At 38.9% G+C, this 22116-nt stretch overlaps 1 protein-coding gene across 2 annotated transcripts in view; it reads right to left on the bottom strand.

The window, feature by feature from the left end:
• The window catches only part of MTMR10 (myotubularin related protein 10), a 70722-nt gene continuing 48606 nt past the window's right edge, over positions 1–22116 (bottom strand). Inside the window, exons 6-17 of one of the 2 annotated variants that reach the window (XM_075006397.1) lie at positions 18525–18615; positions 14348–14507; positions 13205–13292; positions 12967–13055; positions 12447–12485; positions 10936–11066; positions 10446–10515; positions 9518–9588; positions 8045–8214; positions 5700–5870; positions 4337–4519; positions 1–3825 (exon numbers count right to left, since the gene is read on the bottom strand). In XM_075006397.1, the coding sequence (XP_074862498.1) occupies positions 3226–3825; positions 4337–4519; positions 5700–5870; positions 8045–8214; positions 9518–9588; positions 10446–10515; positions 10936–11066; positions 12447–12485; positions 12967–13055; positions 13205–13292; positions 14348–14507; positions 18525–18615 (1863 nt within the window). In that variant the 3' untranslated portion in view covers positions 1–3225. The remainder of the gene's footprint in view (positions 3826–4336; positions 4520–5699; positions 5871–8044; positions 8215–9517; positions 9589–10445; positions 10516–10935; positions 11067–12446; positions 12486–12966; positions 13056–13204; positions 13293–14347; positions 14508–18524; positions 18616–22116) is intronic. The other variant, XM_075006398.1, reaches the window with a different exon arrangement.

Genomic DNA, 22116 nt, shown 5'->3' with positions numbered 1-22116 from the left:
GGGGGGGGGGGGGGGGCAATATATCTTTCCATCTGAGATTACAGCCAAAACCTTTGATCCTATTATGCACATCACCGAAAGCACAAAGGTGGTTTAATATTAGAGTGGTATTTTAGCTGCATATTTTAAAAAAATACACACACACTTCAGTAGGTTTCTAAATTGTAGGCATTTCTTTGGTAAATGGCAGTAAATCTGAATAAAATGGCACTACCATGACTTCTGATAACACCATGACCTCCACTCCGCAGTAGCTAAAGGCATTAGAGTTGTACTTTGACCACGTCAACCAGTATTTCATCTCTCACTAGGTATGTTCTGAATATTGTTTTCAATCTAGTAAAATAATCATGATAAAACAGCCTATTATCAACCAAAGCAGTGCATGTGGTTAGAAAACAAACAATATAAAAATAAGCTTGTTTATAGTTCTTTCTATTCTTATAACACACTAATGATAGTAGTAGTACCTAATTTTATAAATTGCCAACAAGAGTAAAAGACTGTGAGCTTGTGTGTTAGGGACAATAGCTACAGATATGTACTCAGTGCTCAGAGCTACTTGCAAGAAGTAAAGGCCATTAGGTAACTTCAGAGCAGTCATCAGTAAGGCAGCTTTTTATAGTGAGAAACGGATGTAACAGTTTATAGAGCTGGGCGCGTCGTGAACTATACATCATTAGGAGTAGCCTTTCACCTGTACATTAAAGTTTTAAACTATTTAAATAGGCTAAAACAAATACCTAAGAGTAATTAGTACTCAGGATCAGGCTCTGCAGATGTAACAAAAGTAGATTTTTAAGAGTAACACAGAAACCACTAACTAGCATAACACCACTTGTGCTGGCTTAGCCCTCAAATTCTGAAAACTCTTCTGTTTGGTAAACAGATATTTAGGCAGTTTTTTGTTTGTTTTTTTAAGGCATAGGTATTTATAAATAAGAACAGCATGTAAAATACAGATGAGGGTATAAACTAAAAATACAAACTAGAAATCCTTACACAAGTAGTACTTGTACCCCTTCTTCAAATAAACACCTCACATATTAACATTACTTCCCTCACATATTTATCTGATTAAAGTAATTTACTCACCCAGCTTTGGTAATTCTAAAATTGATACCTATAAGTATTAATTGTTTCAGGAAATCTATTTTACTGCTTAGACCATAAAAAACTGTCAAAAGTGGTTTATTAATTTTAAAACATGGTACCAAAGATTAGCACACAGCTAGCAGGCTTGTATGTCAAGTATCAGATCTGGGAAAGCTTTTCCCAAGTTAAACAAATGCCTCTGAGTAAGTTTTACTTACAATAGACCCCCAAATTATTCAGGGGTTGTTCTCGCAACCCCAGGTGTAAGTCAAATTTACCACACAACTCGGGGAAGCCAGGAACCTGAAGAGGGCACCAGCCCTGGTCAGTTTCCTGGCTCCCAGAGTGGCAGGGAGATGGGAACCAGGCTGCAGACTGTCTCCTGGCCTCCCCTATACTGGTGGGAGCCAGGAAACTGAGCAGGGCTGGTGTGCTTGTTAGCTTCCCAGCTGTCCGCCACTCTGGGAAGGCACATGCAGCTTCTCCCAACTGGGGGAAGCTGAGAAGCCGCCATGCCACCATGACGCTGTCCATCCTCTGGCTTTCCCCAGCTGCCCTCCTCTTCCCCCAGGAACCCCACAATTTTGACTTGGCCTTAACTCACATTAATGCAAGTTAAGTGCAAGTCAAAGTCGCGCATATTGGGGGGTTACTGTATTCTACTATAACTTGGCTATTTTGAGGAAGACTTGGCAGGATCCAGGCCTTTATCCAACAAAATAAAAATACCCTATAATATTGTGGCACATTAACGGAAGTGCCCTGCTCAGCTTCAAGTAAAGTTTCTACAAACAGAGCTGGGGGAGGGGAATTCCTAACCAGCTCCTTCGTGCTGTAAAACTATGTGATTTTTCCTTTTAAATTTTGTTTGGTAAAACTTTTCTTATTTTCCAATCTGCTTTATCTTTAAAATTGAAAAACAAAACAACAAAAAGGAAAAAGCACACTTTTTTATTTAAAGGCTGGAGTGAGGAAGCCAAAGAAATACATCCTTTGTGCTGTAGTTGTGTCAAGGGGAAAAAGCAACTAATTACATGTTACACATTGGACTTCTCCAGCACTTCCGCCACTCCTGTAAATGGACACATAAGAAACCTCAAGTAGCTTTAAGAGTGAGAAAATAAGATTCTTTATTTTCTGGGACTGACAGGAAATCAGTCTTGTTTTGGGCTAGACAGAACTTCCCTGCTAATTTGCATATTGTTGTTATTTAAGATTTTTGCTGCTCAGAAGGCTAAATTAAATTGGCTTTTTGGTGATTTCCAGAGTTAACTTCCATATTCTGCTTTTGGAAACAATGCCTATGTTAGTGGGTAGTTCATTAATCTATTGGGAAAAAAATTGCATTTTATGGTGCAATTGACTTACCAATACTTCATTCCAGTTAAAGGCACTTCTAATTCTACAATAATAATATCTACAGTGAACATTTTAAGGTTAACAGTGCATATTGTCCTGAAGTCAGTTCCTATGAACTAAAGGCAAGCTTATGACACTGAACAAAGACGTGAATAGTTTATCTAATGAATAATTGGGGGGGGGCGAACAGATACACACTGAACCAACACAACATCAAATATGTAAACCCAGTCACAGAAAGACAGTATGCAAGCATATAACTGTGTCCTTACTCAACCTTACTGCGACAAAGTAGTTTGCTCCAGACTTCTGTAATTGCCAGTCAGTGTGTTTACAGTAATGCTAAATGTGTTTTCAGCAAGGTGATTTGCTAATCTGTGTTAACACAATATTAGCTTCTGTGAATAGTTGGAAAACAGACACTGCGAACAAAATAAAAAACGTGATTAGTTACCACATAGAACCTTTACATTAGTGAGTGAAACTGCTGTATCTTACATAATGAGCCAGACTGATAAAACACAGAAGAAATGGTCAGAAACCAGACAAGACTTTTACATGACAACTACCGAAAACAAAATTGTGCGATTTGAAGCATGATTTGCTTTGATTTTAAATATTTGTGCAAAAACTTATGTAATATTTGTAAATAAAATTATTACAGCTGCAGATGCCGCAGTTAGCAGTGTTAACTTAGAGAAGACACAATGGTCAGCGATTCCCTCCCCCCCCCCCCACAAAAAAAAAAAAAAGTTTAAGCATCACAATATCTTAGTCCTCATTTGCAAGTGTCTCAGTGGACAGCCAGATTTTGGCACCACTTAAAAATTTACTTAAAGGTGTTCCCAAAATGCTCCGTCTGCATAGGTTCCCTATTGGAGAAAACGGGAATGAGGAAGAGAGAAAATCTGGGGTCCCAGCCGTGTCGTTTAAATCATTTGCTCTGAAGTACATCCTGCTTTGATCTAGTTCTGAACAGTTAGCTTGCAAAGCAGAACTGCTTTTGTAGTGCCGAAGACTCTTGTTTAGCATGTCTACTTGGTCTGTCAGCACAGAGATTTTATGGAAGGCAGTGATGAAGCCACCATTATTAATTTGGGCCTCAGGAACCCAGCGGAAGTAGCAAAGTTTCCATAGTTTTATGTGTGTCCCAGACAGACGGGGTAGAATTACACCATGCAAATCAACAGGCTTTGAATACCAATCTCTGAAATACTGCTCCATGCTATTTGTCTGGCTATCTATCTGCTGAAGAAAGTCTGGTTTCAATTTTAGTATCAATGAATTTCTTCTTGGAAGAAACTCTTGCTCATTGATGATCCCATTCTTTAATGAGGGGGGAATTCCTCTCAGTGTTGAGCTGTAGTTTTTCTAAAGAAAAATATGAAATAAACATAGTTAATTTTCCTCAATTTAATCTGCCGCTGCTGGCGGTGTTTCGTCTGTGGGACTAAGGAGTAACTAAATGAGACAACCTTTTATTGCCATTTTAAAGTTGTAAGTTCAGTCACTGTGGCTTGCACAGCAATTAATTTGACCAAACAGTTGCAACTGAATTCAACAACATTAAACAGTGGAAACAAACGAGTAGTTTAAGGATCTACGAAACAATATGGAAAACTGTTAATCCAAAGCACATTTCCATCACACCACAGCTGATGTGATACAGTATGTGTCTCTTGTGTTTGCAATAAACCCAAGCATACCGGAGAATGCACTGGAAGCCATATGGCCCAATACTAGAGGGCTGTACCTCAGAGAAATTAATTTTTAATGCCTCATCTATAGGCTGGGGCCTCATGCAATAGTAACATTGTAACAAAGCTAGTGAAAAGAGAAGTCCATTAATAAGCATTTGATTTCAGGGTATTTTCATTATTACCTTTGTTCGTTTAAAGGTTTTGACTGATCCATTTTGTACACATGGTGCACTCTTTCCAATATACCAGGGATTGTGAAAGAGCATGCGATCCCTCGCTGTAAACTGAAGAGACCAGTCCCAAACAGAAGGAAATTTTAGGCCTTTTTCATCACCCAACTGGATATTTTTGCTTATAGCGAATTCCTGCAAGAAGGAATAGTCAGATGTATTAAATTATTTACAAATCTGATCATACAAAACTTTACAGTTATTGCATGCAGTCTGAGATGGGGAACATGACTTACAGCATACTGGCTGTAGGTCAGAGTGCACAGGGCAACCTATGTGACCACAGCTGGAGGACAGAGGCAAACCCTGGTTTTTGTTCAATGGGTGGTAATGCACAGGCAGAGCTAATGTTTTGTTGATGATAACCACATGTGTGTGTATTTTAAACATTTATTTGGTTTTTAAAAATAAACTTGTAAATGTATTTCTATGCTTATGTGTTTGAGAAAACAATGGTGGGAGAGGGAATCATAGATATAACACTAAGTATTTACAATCTTAATTACAATTTAAAGATGTTTTTGCGCATGTTGGTGTATATTAGAGACTATTTGCACTGTTCTAAGAATCCTGGATTCTTTTAGGCATAGTAATGATTGCAGAAGAATTATCTGAGAAACATTTAGATCTCAGACTTTTTGTCTGATCTTTGGAGATGCATGTGACAAACTGTTCTTTATCCGGTATACACTGTATGCAAATAATTCTTTTTTGTGTGAGCTTTCTTTGAAGGTTAGGATTTTTTTAGATGATTTCTACCATTGGCCTTTTCTAGGTTTAAGCACTACTATTCTCTCTGTATGAACGGTACTTGATCACTATTACTCAGACGTTTAGCATTCTCTTTATAAAGCCATCACTGGATATTTTTGAATAATTATGTGACCATGTCATAAGAGATTTCCAAGTAAGCTTGTACCTTTAGATACCATGCAAGTCACTGTCTATCAGGCAGATGAAAGGAAGCTGCAAAATAAGCCCACTGCAAAAATACAATGTTGCAGGTTTCTTAAGGGAGTATAAATGACAAAACCAAGAGAGAGTACTTGCTAATAACAATGCTTTTATAGAAAGAAGGCAAATAGTGTTCACCCCACTCCATAGGTCTGTTCCAGTATATGTGCAAAGCACTGCAGAAATGATCTGATGAACACACATTTTGCATTGAGCATTTTGCTCTGTTTCTCTTAAAAGCTCATGTTGTAATGATGACATTTTGCAAAAGCAAATGAATGCAAGTCAATTTAGATTTTAAAAAAGGGCGGAGGGATGCCTAAGGTCAATTATTTTAAAGGTAATACCTCTTCATACTCACAGTGCTCTGCTTTACTCGCTGGTGAGGACAGTTGAAAAGGAAGGTGCCGAACAACGAAATCCATGTGCTATCATACAGTATTGTCAGATATGTTTCAGAAAATTCAAAGGCTGATGGATATTGCTCTAGCAGTTGCCAAACTGAGTCCAGAAACATCAAGAACAAGGGGCACTTGAAAATAAATGGACATATAGAATTAGCAGTAACACTCTTTGCCAAAATCTTTCCAACTTACCCTCAACATCCTCTCGAGTACTTAACCAAAATGATAGTATGCTCCTCAAATGGAAGAGATGTTTGTAGCAAATCAAACAAAAAAACCATAGGATTTATAACACAAATACTCAATACGCAAGGTTAGCATTTTCCTTCTCATGATAGAATGTGTGATTATATCAACTGGACAACTCAGGAAACCATAGTAATGTAAAATGACAGAACAAATTAATTTCATGTGCTTCTCAGTAAATGTACATTGTACAAGGACGTTTCAGCATCAACATCTCCAGAATTAAACAAATTCCAAATTCTGAGCTGGGGGGAGGGAACGGGAAGGAAATATTTTGAAACCTTCAGTGTGTGTTTTCTTTCAAACATGGATTTAAATTGCTACTGGTACAATCAGAAAATCTCTCTGTGACAAAACCACAAGAAGGCTGTGACCTGTAAATTATAGTGATTGGAAAAGGGAGGCCCCTTTCCAGCCATATTTAGAATCACTGTATCTATTTTACGGCATTTCAGTTTAACTTTAGCTTAAAGTACATTTTTTGCCCAGCAAACAAAATAAATGATCTTTGCTAAACTACAGAGGAAGAGAAGTTTGTTGGTCTCTTCTTAATTTTAGAATGTGTTCTACAGCCATAAAGTGATACTAGACTTTGCTCACAACAGCCACTCCAAACCTTTGTAATAATTGTTTGGGTCGCAGATAATTAGGGTGAGGTTCAGTATTTCTGGAGTAGTTTAAGCTACCTAAAATCCACCCGTTTTTTCTATTCTGACTTGGTATAGGGGCTATGGACTCAATGAAGGAACCACCTGTTAAAATCACATGGCCTTTACTATTCAAGAAGTGAACTAGATGGTTGTAAATGGCCCCTTTTGGCATTAAAATTACTGATTCTATGTCACAAAAATGTTAATTTCAATTAAAAACTTCGAGGCCAAAATATATTATAGAAAGAAAAATATTCGCTGGATCTCCCTATTAAGGTGGACAGGAAATTCCCACAGGTATTTGTACATATTTGTTCACTTCTGAAAGGAAAAAAAGTTAGTTCAAACATTGTTAGAACATTTCCTAACTTTTTTCCCACAGGATGAACCTAGAATCACCTCAGAACATCTCAGTGGATCATAACTACAAAACATCCTTGTGCCACATACAGCAATTCCATGCATGACAAAGCATGGGGAAAACAATGTTTTCTGTCTACAATGGAATGAGTATCTGGAAAGAAGTTAACTGTGGTGTCTTTCTGTTCTTTATTTTTACAACATCTGAATCTGATCTGCTCCTCTCTCCCATTTTCCATGTTTTCCTGAGGCTGGGTTGTCTTCTAACTTGGCTGCCTTATTTCCTTTGCTCCTAGACAAGTTCTTTGCTTCTGGTGCTTGGCAACTCTGGTATTGCTACTGGTGACTTCAATCCCTGAGGGTGTTTTCCTTTTACCTAAGTACCACCCAAAACACACTGTTCAGCTGGCTCCTCTTTGTTGCCATGTGCTTTTACAGGCAAACAGTCTCTTCTTGGCAGTGAAAAGCCTGGAACACTGTAAAAAAGCACGTGAAAACCACTAGAGCCAGGTACCATGCTGCCATCACCAATTTGTGAACCACCACCAAATGCGCCACAGATTGCAGTTTGAAGAATGTGTAACAGACTATACAGTTTGCTTCACACACTTCTCTACCAGAAGAGGATTATGGTAACTGTAGCAGGAACCACATACTGGTCAGGCTGCCTTTTTTTTTTAAAAAAAAAGATGGGGGAGGGTTTGAGGAAATGAACAGAGGCTGATGAAAAAGGACTCCCAATATGCTCACTGGGTCAAAGTGTTAGGCCCCAATGGATTAAATATTGTAAAATATGGGATAAGTATAGACTTGACAAGGCTTATAACAACACAACTGCAACATCAATATCAACAATTACAATGATTCTTATATGACTGTTGAGGATAACAAGGAGACTCATCATCTGATCAATGACTTTATTAATATATTAGCTTCCTGTCTTTAGAAGGTACTAAAAACATTCACATTAGGATTTGAGACATTAGCTTATGGGGTCAAGTCACTTCACTTAATGCATATTGCTTAGGTATCAATACAACAGTTACCTCTTTGTCAGCTCTTTTCAAGTGGTTACACCTATCCAGAAACTGATATCCTGCCATGACCCATTCCTTCTGTATTAGGCTCTGAAATCCAACAATTGTCCGAAAATAGGGATCCAACATTACTTGAATGAGGGAGGCTACAAAACAGCTCAGGTCCCGTCCTTCTTCCTCTATGGCAAACAGGAAAAACATTTTAATATATATGTATACATAATTAAAGAGGCCAGAAGGCAGAAACTGGCAATTTGGTTTAGTGTTCTTCAAGTAAATTTCAAAATATATTATCCTGAGACTTCCATCTTTCAGTGTAGTCAGAAACTTTATCTTAGTGAGTTTCACATTGTAGTTAAGATTCACAACAACTGTCGCCAGTAGTGATATGTGAATAACACTTCCTTAAGACTAACCGGCTAAGTGTTTGTCCAAAATAATGGTTGCCTACCATTTACAAGAGGCTGGAATGGAAGAAGCCCAAATTAGTGGAGAGCTTTAAAAACTCTCCTTCCAGCCTGGAGGTACTCTGAACTGGTACGGAGTACCAAAATTCCTCCAGATGGCATTTCAGAGACAACTAATCAACACTGCCAAACACGAGTAACATTTAGAAGTGTACGTGATTGGGAGAATGATCAAGACAGCCTCACAGTTGATTAGAAAACATGGCCACAGTTGAGAAACATTCTGCTCTACAAACTCATCGGTCTACTGTAGCGATGGCCGACCTGCAGGTCTCAAGCTGCATGCAACTTTTTAAGCCATTAAATGCAGCTCCTCAGAGCTGCGTGCTGGGAGTGCCGTCCACCACTCTGTGCATGCACCCCATCGCTTGGTGGGAAAAGATCACTGTGGCAGCGGCTCTAGTGAGTCACTAGCACTGAAAGTGGGGGGGAGGAAGGAACTCACTGAGTTAGAGCAGGGAGGCTGGGGTACCTGGCTCTGGGGGACGGATGGGGGATTAGGTTAGAGCAGGGTGCTGGGGGTGGATTGGGTGAGAGCAGGGAGTGCTTGGCTCAGCGGGGCGGAGGGGGGGAAGCGGGAGGGCATTGAGCCACGTTATATATTTATTTTTACTCTATCTAGATAGATACCTAGATGGATTGATAAAATACATCCATAATACATGGCTCTTTGCATTCTATCTATCTGTAGCTCTTCATCCCTATCTGTGGCTCTTCATCCCTAAGTGGTTGGCCACCCTGGTGTACAGTTTTGTTCACATCAGATATTCATTATCAGAAAAAAGTGTGTGTTTGGGTGGGGGGGGGAGATATCACAACATGCTACTGTTACAGTCCACATGCATAATGATAGGCAGGGAGTTTTATTAAACAAAAATATTTTAAATCACTGCCTCTCAACACTTCAGTAAAGTATACAGATCACAAATATAGTTTGATCTGTGATCAGAAGTCATGCTTTCACATGCCAGCCTATCTATCATAACAATTACAACATGCGATACAATTATATTACCTTGTAGAACTACTGACACATGCTTACTGTCCAGCATATATACAAGTTCAGCAGAATGCTTAAGGAACAATCTAGGTAAAAAAAAAGTGATTTAATTTAACAATTAAAAACTATAGATACCGCACATTTTCTAAGAAATGAGGATGAAATTTAAAAAAAAAAACCAAAAAAAAACCAGTATATAGGAGAACATGTATTATTTTAATTTGGATTTATGCTTCTGTGTGCTGTAGGCACTTCTGAAAATCTTATCCCAAATCTAGTATTTACTCAAGCAACAGAAAAACCTCAACTGTTCCCAGTAAGATTGTAGTAAAGATGAAACTTCTCCAGTCTCACACCCTCAGGACCTGACCAGTGCCAAACGAGAGACTTTGCCAGACCAGGGGAGGCCAACATTGTCTAGCAACATTATCAATTCTTCGACTGCTTGCTGGACTCTTAGAAAACATGTAGGGGGTAAATTATAGGTAAATAACAGCACACAATACTGAAAGCCAGGACTGGTGGCTGAAAGCAAACTTCATGGGATCACAAGAAAGTTGACCACACCTATGATAAGTAGTCATCTGGCTAACTAAAACCATGCCAGATTACTGTTATCGGACAAGAGAGTTTCAGATGAGATAGGTTCAACCTGTACCACAGGAATGCCTCTATGGTCCCCATTATTGTCCTTATCCTACAAAATTTGTGCGTGAGCTTTGCTTTTAGCATATAAATCACACAAACTAAAGTCACTTAAATCTGAGCAAGATTAAGGCCTAGATTGCATACTGTGTGAATTTTTTGAATCCCTATATATTTCTCTCATTCCTTTTACAATATAGAAATCCCATCTGTATTTGTTTTATTACATATTTACATTGATGAAAAATTAAGAACATAACATGAATAATTACTTTCCAGTCATAATATTTGTACGTACCTGACATACTCTAGCCAACGAGTATTTTCTAGTGAGGATAACCATTTCTCTTCCATTTCTTCAAAAGGTTCTGCAGCAAAGAGAATAGGAATGTCTGGGTGTATTTGCAAGTAGCCATTTACTTTAACGAGTTTTGTTAGCAAGTTAGATCAATAGGCTATGCTGCCCATAGTTTTCCACAACACAAAATCTGTAGTTGGAGGCTCTTGGTACATCAGCCCGCAGAAAAGCACACAGACTATTTTATGGGTGTACATTGTGCATGAATACACCCCAGGTTTGAAAGAGGAGTAAGAGAAGGTAGATCTAACAGAAGCAAGCTATATTATAACACACACACACGTTTCATATAGAATTTCAATTCTAGGTAAAATAGTTGCCTCCAAATTAAGTTTAACACACTGCTTTCTTGAAACCATATCCCCCAATGCCTTTAAAAAAATCAATAAAACAAAAACAAAAACAGAAGATTTTTGAGACTGTGACCTACCATTAACACATAATTGTTTAAGTTTGATAAATGAAGCCTGTATTTCCTGGATATTTGGCAGACACTTGTCCAAATCCGATTTGTGAACATCACTTCTCTGTGGATGACTTCGAGTTATTGCATTACAAATCCTAAATGAAAAAGAAAGCCCCAAACTGTATTATTGGACATGGAGAAAAGCTTTTCGAATTAAGTTCAGAATACAGGGAAGGGCAAGCAACTGAAAGCAATTAAAATACATGTCCAGTTTCCTATTTTGTAAAGATGTTCCTTGCATTTAAAAGGCAACTAGCTTACATATCAAATCTAAGAGCACAAGCATCTGATTAGCATTCAGCTACAATTCAGGTCATGCATTTTTAGTCATATGGAATGATATGTGGAGGCAGAATTGTTAACATACATTTCAGAAACATTCAATTCCATTAGTGCTGAGACATGAACTAAAAATAATTTGAAAAACAGAAAACATTATATTATTTACTAACCCACAAGAAACAGCTTTATACCCAGAGCAGTACCAACATGGTAAGCAACTGAGTATTCAGATAATCTGGAACTAGATGACACTTCTTGTATTATATTCTAGCATATCTGAGGAGAGACATTGCCTAGCGATCTGTGAACAGGTCTGGGAGCCTAAACTCCTCAATATAATCTGGGCTGTGACACCAGCCTTTTCTATAGCTTTGAGAAAGTTATGCAATGTATAACCCTCTTTGGCAGACAGGGAAACTGAAGCATATACCGTATTAGGCAATGTTGAAAAGCAACAATTCAAGTATTTCAACTATCACTAGATCACCAAAAGCCCAGGAGTGTAAATAAAATTTGAGGGACATTGTATTTCAATTACAAAAGCTAAATAACTGGTGATCTAAGGTCAATATGTAGTGTTCAATAGCTCACAAAGCATCTATGACACAATAGCAGCATATAAAAGTGTGTGCCAACAGAGATGCTGACTAGAGTCCCAACTCTGCTTTTTACTGAAAGATATGGTTTTGTTTTTCCATGTGTATTGAGAACAATTTTATCATTAAGTGAAGTAAAAATACACTAACAGTGGCAGCAGAAGGTCTACAATGTCTCCCAACAAATTAAAGCATAGATGAAACAAATGGTCTTGCAAGTTGGTGAGGCTTTCTGCCATGTACAAAGGGCTTATTCCTCACATAACATCTTAGATGCCTGTCACTTAAATCCCAGAATCAAGTCCCACTAGGACTCAAAACACCATGATCTGTTGCCTACACTCAGTCACTTAATTTTTGCAGTCAAAGCTCTTTATCACTTATGATTCTGCCTCTGAACGAGGCACTGTAGGATTACACCTGGTGTCTGGACATCGAAGGCCAAGCACATTGCAAGAAATGAACAAATACAGGTGTTCCTTCACCTAATCCTTCTGTGTGGCCTGATCTAGTAAGGGTGCTCATAGCTCACCTACCCCTCTGTGTGCCTGTAATAGATGAGCTTACTCAAAAAAGGTGTGGAGGAGGGGTACTCACAGCAGATGTGGGAGGCCTTGCTTCAGTTGCCCCCTCCACCTGAGAGGCAGACAGGATTTGAATTGGAATCTTACATGAATGGGATAAGGACAGGGATGAATAAAGGGCGGGGGGGACATGGAAGTTTCATAAGAGGGGGTGTGCAGCTGGGTTTCAGGCTCATTAAAAAAAATGTTACTGTTTTTATGTCTGCGTTTTCATATTTATAGACCGATTAATAAAGCTTTTACATTCTACCTAGCTATTTTCTTACACGTGCCAAAAGGGCTTTTTTTCATGTGAACACAGCCCAAAATTTCCATCCTTTTGGATTACATTAGACAGGTTGGCAGGGGGCCTGCTAATTACAGGAATAAAAAGTGGCGTCCAACATAAAAAGTTTGCTCACCCCTGCTATTGGATATTCTGCTTTGGGGCTCCCCCATCACAAATATGACATACAGCTAAGTATCACATATTGGAACTATTTGCCTCTTATTATACATATCTGGTTAAGAAACTGTGGTTGCGTATTGTTTACCTTTGATCTATTTTCCTTTGTTGCAATACATCTTTAATGTTGGCCATTCTCACAAGAGCACTCCCATTAGGGTGATTCCAGCACCAAACCTAACAGGAACAGATAATCCGTAAGTATTGCCTGACACCACAAGTATCTCTAACTTAGTACCCAAAACATGCTCGCCCATACATATATCACTGTCGTGAACACATTGCCCAGTAATAACGATCAGCCACAGAAAAAAGTTCACACTTACTGGCATTCGTCTTCCAATAAAAGAATATGAATAGAGCTTTAGATCTTGATCTGCTAAAGATGATGGGACTACAAAATATTCTGGAAGGCTGGAGGGAGGGGAGAAATACAAAGAAAAAGAGTGATTTTTCTTTCACTTGTTTTTACCTAGTTTTCTGGAAATAAAAATGTCACAATCTAGAAGACGTAACGAATATTAGTGCCTAAGAATCCATGCCACGGAATGACAATCCAAGCTGTATGGACTACATTTGACCATCGCATAGAGATAGCAATGCTGAATGCTGTTACCTCACTCCTCTGCACGTGCTTGTGAGTCACTCACAATATTGGCACTTCTAGTGTGTGCTGATTGCACACAACATAGAGAGCCATGTGCTCCCCCTGCATTGAATCAAAGCACTGCTACATTTCAACTGGCATGTCCTGCAAATTCTAGGTATGGAAGTGCAGTCATTCCTAGGCATTTTTTAGGTCCCACCTCTGCAACAACTTTGCTAGCAGGACAAAAAACAAAACATACAACCTTTGCACTCTGCCCTCAGCTCCAGCAGTGCACGTACTGGGGGAAAGGGCAAAGACAGACATACATCTCCCTACCTCCAACCACAGCATCTAAAAGCATGTCAAAAACATGGCCCAAAGAGGAAGTTAAATCCAGTACCAATTGCTGCACTGGTAGTTTACCAGTCTTAGCACCATAATGCACCAGGCTGTAGTGCTAAATAATTACCCAATCCCTCCAGGGGATCTTGTTTCCTGTTATAAAACTTTAAATTTTGCTAATATTGCTTTTACAGGCATGCAGATGTGTTAATTCATACAACAATAGTAGTTATATGGGATAAAAATATAAAGAATACTGATTTTTTCTCTCTCACTTATTTTGATATAAATACATTAGTCAGCTAAGGGATCCATAAGAGAGTCAAACTGCTCTGACTCTGGTGGTATCTTTTAAAGGAGATTGCCTTAGATATCTTCATGGAAAATTCTGAACTTTTAGAAACACTCATCTCTCATCAAAATACATTTGTTTTTTCTCCCCAAAAGTGCCTGGTCACTCCCAGGGCTATGAGAAAACCAAAGTGATCTCGAAGTTAAATGAGCTTGATTGTCTTTTTCATTCTTTGTTTAAACTTACCAAGTAGATATCATGTAACCTTCATTGACTGAACAAACTCTCCATTCTGTTGCACCAGTTCTTTTGATTTCTCTATCCCAGTCAGAGTAAGTTTCAAATAAAGGAGTCTGTTGACCACAGCCACTGCCCCCACCTCCTGGGTCTATTCCATTTACTGTTGCTAGGAAAAGGAAAATAATGAATGCAAGATTTTTAAAAACATCCTTTCAACTCTTCGTCATGCAAATTGCTGCAGTACTATCTCTTTTCCCCCCACAAAGACAGGTGAGCCTCTCCATCAGAAGAGATGTTTCTGCTTTACAGATTAATCAGCATTGATACTGTTTCCTAATATGCAAGAATGACAAGCGTATCTTTCTTTTTTTTCTTTTTTAAACAGACCAAGCAGTGAATAATGGTCCTGTTGTTTCTGCAAAATACAGGGTAAGGGTTGATGGAAATGGGAAACAAAAAGTGTAACATGAACTCATGGGGTCTTCCTCTAAAACACATCAAAACTATACCCGTATTATAAATATTTGCCTATTACAAACAGAATTCTCTTTTTAAAAAGAGTAGTGCACGTTAAGAAGTTAGGAGTTTGTTATTCTTGTAGCTCAGTTACCATCTACCGCAAAAAGTAAAGATTCTGAGAACACTGACTGAGTCCCATCCCTTCCGGGTCAGGACTGCCTTGTCTCCCCTTCCACTGGTTTATAGTTTTTCTTCAGGGATTGCTTTCTAGGCAAACTGTTACACTCAGACAGTGAAGAAGTGGACAAGGCTGTTGATTATTTTTAGTGTTAACACAACAATTAAGGTAAAACTGCTCAAGTCTTATTACATTAAATTACTCATCCTGATGGGGTACTATGTAGAACAGCCATGGTTCTACTACAGTAGTGGGCAACCTGCAGCCCAAGGCCCTCATGGGGCCCATTGGGGTTCTATGTGTAGCCCATGAGATGTTTTGTTTACTGTTGCCCATGCACAGGGTTGCCAGATTCTGCTGGTTTCTATCCTCTCAGTTTTTTTCCTACCAATGCTACAAAATTGATATGCACTTAAAAGAAAGACACATGAAGTGAGGTGTGTGTTGATTGCACACAACACTGTGAGAGCCATGTGCTCCTTCTGCATCCTATCAAAGCATTGCTACAGTTTAATCAGCAAACCTTGCAAATTTTGGGTATGAAAGCACAGTCAGCAAAAATACTCTACTGAGAAACCGTCTTGTTTACAGTAAGCTGCAAGATTGCTGAGATGAAGGAGGGCCACTCACGTGACCCGCTCACTAGCCTAGGTTGCTCCTTACTGGGCTGGGATGTTACAGAATGCTACTCAGTTAAACTCAGCTGTTCTCTTATTATATGACACAAAGACGATCAACTATACTAAGTGAAATCAGAGTACCTTTTGTTTCTTGAAACTATACAGTTAAAAAGCAAATTAGCTCAAAATAATTATACAAGTTTAGCCCTAGTCTTATAGTCTGATCCATGCGTACAGCCTCTTTTGCTGACAGCGGGAGTCAACAATGGCATTAGGATCTCTACAAGCAGATCCGATGGTCATATCATCGTCCCATAAGTCTCTGCCTGCTGTTTATATGCACCAATTTAATCTTTTCAGTGGTACTAAAGCACTCTTTTTTTTATCTTTCTAAAAGAAACCTAAACCAAAAATAAAAATAGATGTGGTATTCATGCTCCTGAAGTCTATGTAATTATCACCACCCAGTATACAAGTATTTCAATGGGACAAAGCTTTAATCCTCTGTCAATTCTCTTATCTATGTAAAACACAAATTTCATATGTGGCAATCATTACGATATTTTTTTATGTAAACAGATGGTGGGGAGGAAGGGAAGAAATCAAGATTACAACCCTGAAAAATGGCATCTCAAAAGCTAATCTGATGCTTTTTTTTTTGTTGGTTTCCAGATGGCCTAAAGAGATTTAAATTAGACTTTAACATGAAAAAAGTTATGTTCAAGACAGCAGTCTTTAAATTTCTCTCATTGTTATAAAAGTAATGCTGATGCCCAGATCATTTGTTTATGCTTCCTCTTTTTATTTCCTAAACGTCTTATAAAATAAACAGGACATGGACAGGTTCCTGCAGATCTGATCAAAATCTCAGTAGGCCCCAAATGAAGATTAATTTGATAACCTCATCCTATCATCTGTGTGTATGACAGAAATCGTATCATATAGCTTTACAGCAGCTGAGCCTCTATCCAGCAGGCCCCAAAGTAGAACAGCAGGAGATTCTGCTAGCTGGGCACTGATGTGCAATGACAAAACCCTGCAAGGAAGCTTACCAAAATGTTAAGGCAGTTCTATTAGACCTGTATTGTAAAAAGCTCTACATTCACCCACACATAAAACATGAGGAATCCTGCAAAAGATTTAGAATCAGATTTTCAAAGGTAAGTAGGTGCCTACAGATGCAGATAGGCAGTTACTGGGATTTTCAGAAGTGTATTAGCAGGTTAGGTGCCCAACTCTCAATACATTTAGGAATCTGTTTTTTTTTCTCCCTACCTATATATAAATAAGTGGGAGGAGATTGGGTGGGAATTAAGGGAACTTCAACATTTACTTGAATTCAGAACAGTGAAATAGCATGCAATATTTGCTTTCCCATCCTCTCCTACTCCCCATTTCAGGAAAGGTGGGAAAAAAAAAAAAGCTCAACTGGGATTTTTATGCTACCTTTTCACAGTGGGAAAACTATTATTATTAATATGTGCAGTAAAAATGCACTGGGAAGAAAACACAATGCATATGTTTTTCTGCACAAAAGCAGAGAAAAGAAGAAATAATGGACAAATACTGCAGCTTCCATTGTCCATGGAACTCGCAGTTCACAGTGGGTAGAATGCAGTGCTGGAAAAGTGATCAGCACCCCAAAGAATCCCCATCATGACCACCCCTTATAATACCCAGGGACTTCCCCACTCTAAAATTCCCTTCACTCCCTCAGCTGCAAGCCATTGCCATGCAGCCAGACTGCTAGCTTTGCTCTAACACTAAAGCAGAAATATTCACACACTGCTTATTTTACCCCCTTTGTGCAGCTCTTCTGCTGTCCCTCTTCTGTTCCCATGTGGCACAGGGATATTTCCTGAAGGGAGTAAAGGTGCCTTTAAGGAGGTTGTGCTGGACCCAGCATTTGTTCATTTGCCTCTCCCTTTCCAATTCCCAGCTGTGTTTTTCTCTGCACATTTGCCAACTATTGCACTCTGAAACTGGAGGAAGGATGTGGACCTTAACTGAGCCTTGTTTTATACAAGTGCGCCTTTTCAAGTATCTGCAACTTGGGCCTAGAACATACTTATGCATGCACACTGACTTACAGACAGACTTATAGACAGCAATGAGCATCTTTTAAGCACGTTTGAACATTTGGATCTATAATTTCATGATTTTCCGTTTTTGTAGTAGGTAAATTGTTTGCTTCTATTGCAAATGGCAGAGCAAATAAAAAGCTTCAATGCTAGTGAGCCACATCTATAGTATTTTCAATTTTTGCAAGCTTATTGTACTGGAATTTGTAGATTTTAACTGTGTACTGGCTGGGGTGCATAAAGAAATGACCTTGCAGTGTTACACTAGAAATCAAGTTCCAAAGGCATCTTTCCCAAGCTTACCTAACTGACAAGGTTCAGTTGGAGACTGGCCTTGAGCAGAGAGGGGGTGCTCCAACTCAGCAGGGATTGTGGAAGATTTGAGTGGGAGGTTATACCTAGTAAGCCTCTAGGAAAGGAGGTATGGAGTCCCAAGTTGCACAAATCCTCCTGCAATACCACCAGAAGAGAGACTTATTCCCAAGAGAAGGGCAGGTGAAAAACTTGCCTGAAGGGAGATTACCTAGGTGTCCAGATTATCAATACAGACACACACAAGAAGGATTTAAGGATGGAATGAGAGATAATGGTACTGGGGCTGCTATGAATAGTTTTCTTTTGTATAAAGATAAGACTGTTCTGTTTTCTGATAATGAATTACCATCACACTGATTAACTTATACACAAAAAGTAGGGCGCTCAAGTGCAGCATAAAGCATTTAAGTCACCCTCCAAAACAAACTTCAAAACACTCTTGCCATTGCTTTTGTCTAAAAGTAGGCAACCTTATTAATATTAGAACACATACATATAGTATAGCATGGAAAAAATATTCACATTGTTACCTGGATTATGGTATTTTTTTCCAACATATTCAAACGCAAAGAGAAGCTGGAGATCTGTAGGCTGGGAATAATGTGCTATTGCAAGGCACACCTAGGGAAAATAATTATATGTTGCAGCATTAGTGAATACACAAATACTCTAGTGTAAGAATGAAAACACTTGAGTTAAAAAAACAAAGTGTGATTACCAGGACTTATCACACTAACAAAATAGCAGAGGACTGAAATTAAAAAGTGGCCTTATGATATATGTCACGATTTGACTTTAGAAAAGAACTTATACTATTTTAATATTTGGTTACATTTGCTAATATTTGCCTGAAAAGTGTTGTAGCAGTCAAGACAAGTGAATTGTTCACCTTACATCAAGACTGCCTCGAAATTATAGACTAACAATTTCGTCAATGGGATTTAGTTTTTAGCAGACAGGTCAGGCAGCCATATTTTTATTATACACAGAGAGAGAGGGAGAGAGAGAAACCACACAGGAAGTTGATATGAGCTACTATGCTGGGATGTCTATACTTATGTACAAATAGGAGGAGAGCAGCTAGAGAAAAGAGCACAAAGGGGCTCCACTCTTGGTTGGGCCTTAGGCACTACCATAACAGCCTTGTATGCTAGAGCCCAACTCTCACATTCTTTCTATAACAGCAGCCTCCCATTTGTACCTCTGAGGCTTGCAGGAGTTATGGCAGCACTGCAGCAAAATAAATGCCATTCATTGATGCAGTGGACAGATGAGTCCAAGACTTTTGGGGCAGAAGGAAAGGAATTATCAAGGACTAAGGAACGGCCAAATCTCCATTATGATGCAGGTGCTCTCCTCCCTAGTCACTATTGTCTTGTTTTTCACAGGAACTGAGCACTTCTAGCTTCCCATAAAGTTACAGTTTCAATCCCTTTTAAAAAAACAAGTTATTGGGGGTTTTTTTGACCAGAGACAAGGATTTACAATTAGACAGACATATCAATAAATGACGCCTTTTCCAGTCCCTGAAGAGTCTTGAACATGCTAGGAGAGCCAGATGTCAGCCTAATAATAACTTTGGGTCTTGCCCTTAGAAGTTCCGCCTCTAGCAGACCGGCATTTAGTCAGACAAGGAAACACCTGCTAACAATGTGTGAATGCCTGTGAGCTCAGCAAGTCCCAACATGACTGGTAAGAATGAGAGAGTCGTAAGAGTACCCCAGGCTGAGCCACTTGCCCTGCCCTAAGACGGGCATCACTGCATCCCATCAAAACTGTAGGACAATTACAGCCTCACCGCTGAAGCATAAAAAGTTGTTTCTACAGCATCAGAAATTAATGTGACAGAAGGCCGACGGTCATTCAGTAACATTACACACTATGCAAAACATAAAAACACAAGTGGTTGTAGTCACATGAGTAACACCAGTGAAGCCAAGGGGAACTTACATATAAGTTGACAGCACTCTTAGCATTCCAGAAGCAGGTCCTAAATTTGAATTATAATCTAGCTCTGACATTCTTTATCTGCAAAACTGGTTACCCACCATAGGAAAAAAAATGGTCACATACCGGCCAAATCTTAGGAATGGAACAAAGGCACACAAACTTTTGAGCAATGGTCTTTTCATAACCCCATGCTTCAAAGGGGCTCAGCTTAAATGCTTTACATTTGTTTTCTTCCTCCACTCCATATAAATGATCAGACTTTGCCGCTGTACTAAAAAAAAGCCTCCATCATCTCCAAAGAAAGTATATGGAGAAAGTGAAGTCTTTTACTACACTAGATCTATTCAAAACATCTAGCTTCAGGAAATCCCACCTGTTAAAGTTATTAAAAATCTCCCAGGGATTTGTTTTCTAAAAACTAATTTGTTTTGCACGAAGCTGTTGAGATTTGCTACAGAGGGGATCTCTACTACTGCTAGCCGCAGGCTAATGGGACTGAGCACCTTAAAGATGCTTTTGATTTTGCATGTGTACGCAGGAGTAAGACTAAGACAAATGACGGCCCGACTCCTCTGAAGAGGAGAGAGCATATTCAAGCTTAACTCTGTGTGATGATTACGACAGTATTTCTAGCCCTTACGCCTCCAATGCATACAAGGAGCTTAGAATGGCTATGCTTTCCTTTTGCTTTGACTTTTGACAAGAACATCCACTATTTGTACAGCCACCTTTAATGGCTACATAGTGACTAACTGCTAACTGGGTGGCGGTTTTTTGATTGTTTTTTTGCACACTATAAATGTAATTAAAATCCTTATATAGTCTTAAAAGAACAGTTCCCTACAGTTCTTCTCCTAAATTACTCTTTTCAGTTCAACAATGAAACTACCGTACAAAACAGGTTGGGTCTGATGTCATTCCTGGCAAAACACCAATTTTAAGTAGTCACTGGAAAATTATTTGGCATGTGGTTTTGAAACTGTTCACTTGAGCACATTTGTTTGTTTTTACAGGAAGGTTGGTACTTTTCTTGAAAAGTGCTTAAAACTCAAGGTGAAACAGGGATATTTACACTACTGATTGTATGCTCCATTTGGAAAATTATTTCAGATACTTCAGAGTTCCAAGGGTAGGAAATGCACTAGACTTCACAAAAAATGGATAACAATTTAAAATGTTACAAGTCATGTATGTGAAATTTTGATATACTTTATGTTTTAGCATACAAATCCTAGCTGAAAATCAACATGACTGGCAAAGTATTCATTTTAATAAAGGAGTTTCATACACTGTTATTACGTCCAGCTATACGATTTCCGTAAGTACCATCTTACCCTATTAAAGGAATGCTTTAATCAATCTGTTGCACGAAAACAAGAACAGGGGGTTGCAAGTGTTTAGATGCTGCTCCTAATTCTCTAATTTAGTAAACACTTTTACACCAGTGTAACTACACTGAACTAAGGGGAGTTGCTCCTAATACAGACTTCTAGGAGAAAAGTCAAAGCCTTCTGGGTGTAGTAGTCTAATCCAGATTCAAGACTTGAACTGCAAACAATGAAAAGGATATAGTCCCAAATTAGAAAACCTGCCGCATGTTAAACTTCTTTCTTCCGGCACCCTCAGGACCTGACCGGTGCTGAATAAGAGACTGTGCTGGACCATGGGAGGTCAATATTGTCCAAGAAATTGCCAATACTTCCACTGCTTACTGGGCTTTTAGAAGACATTTAGAGGTAAACTACAGCTAAATAACACCACAGAATACTAGAGCCAGGACCGATGGCTGTAAAAGTTTATCGGACCACAGGCAACTTGGCCATGCCCAGAATAAGTGGTCATCTGGCTAACTAAAATCATACCGAATTAGACATGTTGCCAGGCGAGAGTGAGTTCTGGATTAGAGAAGGTCAACCGCTAGTTCAAAATCAAGAATTTGAAATGTGGCTCCTCTCCATTTACCTGCCATGTCTTGAGTTCAGGATTTTGTAATATAACCACAACTACTCGAAACAGACCTTTCCTGCATTAAAAGACCACAAAAGCTTTCTGTAATCTGCCTGTAGCAATACCTAGGGTGAGGAATTACTATTTGTAACTGATTTCTTTAGTGAATCAAGCTTAGTTTATTTGCTTTGTTCTGTTTGCTACCTCTTAATCCCCAATTTTTTT

Source organism: Carettochelys insculpta, chromosome 12 (assembly GCF_033958435.1).
Source record: "Carettochelys insculpta isolate YL-2023 chromosome 12, ASM3395843v1, whole genome shotgun sequence".
Lineage (NCBI taxonomy): Eukaryota > Metazoa > Chordata > Testudines > Carettochelyidae > Carettochelys > Carettochelys insculpta.
The sequence above is the reverse complement of the archived record's forward strand: the minus strand, read 5'-3'. Positions and strand labels throughout refer to the sequence as shown.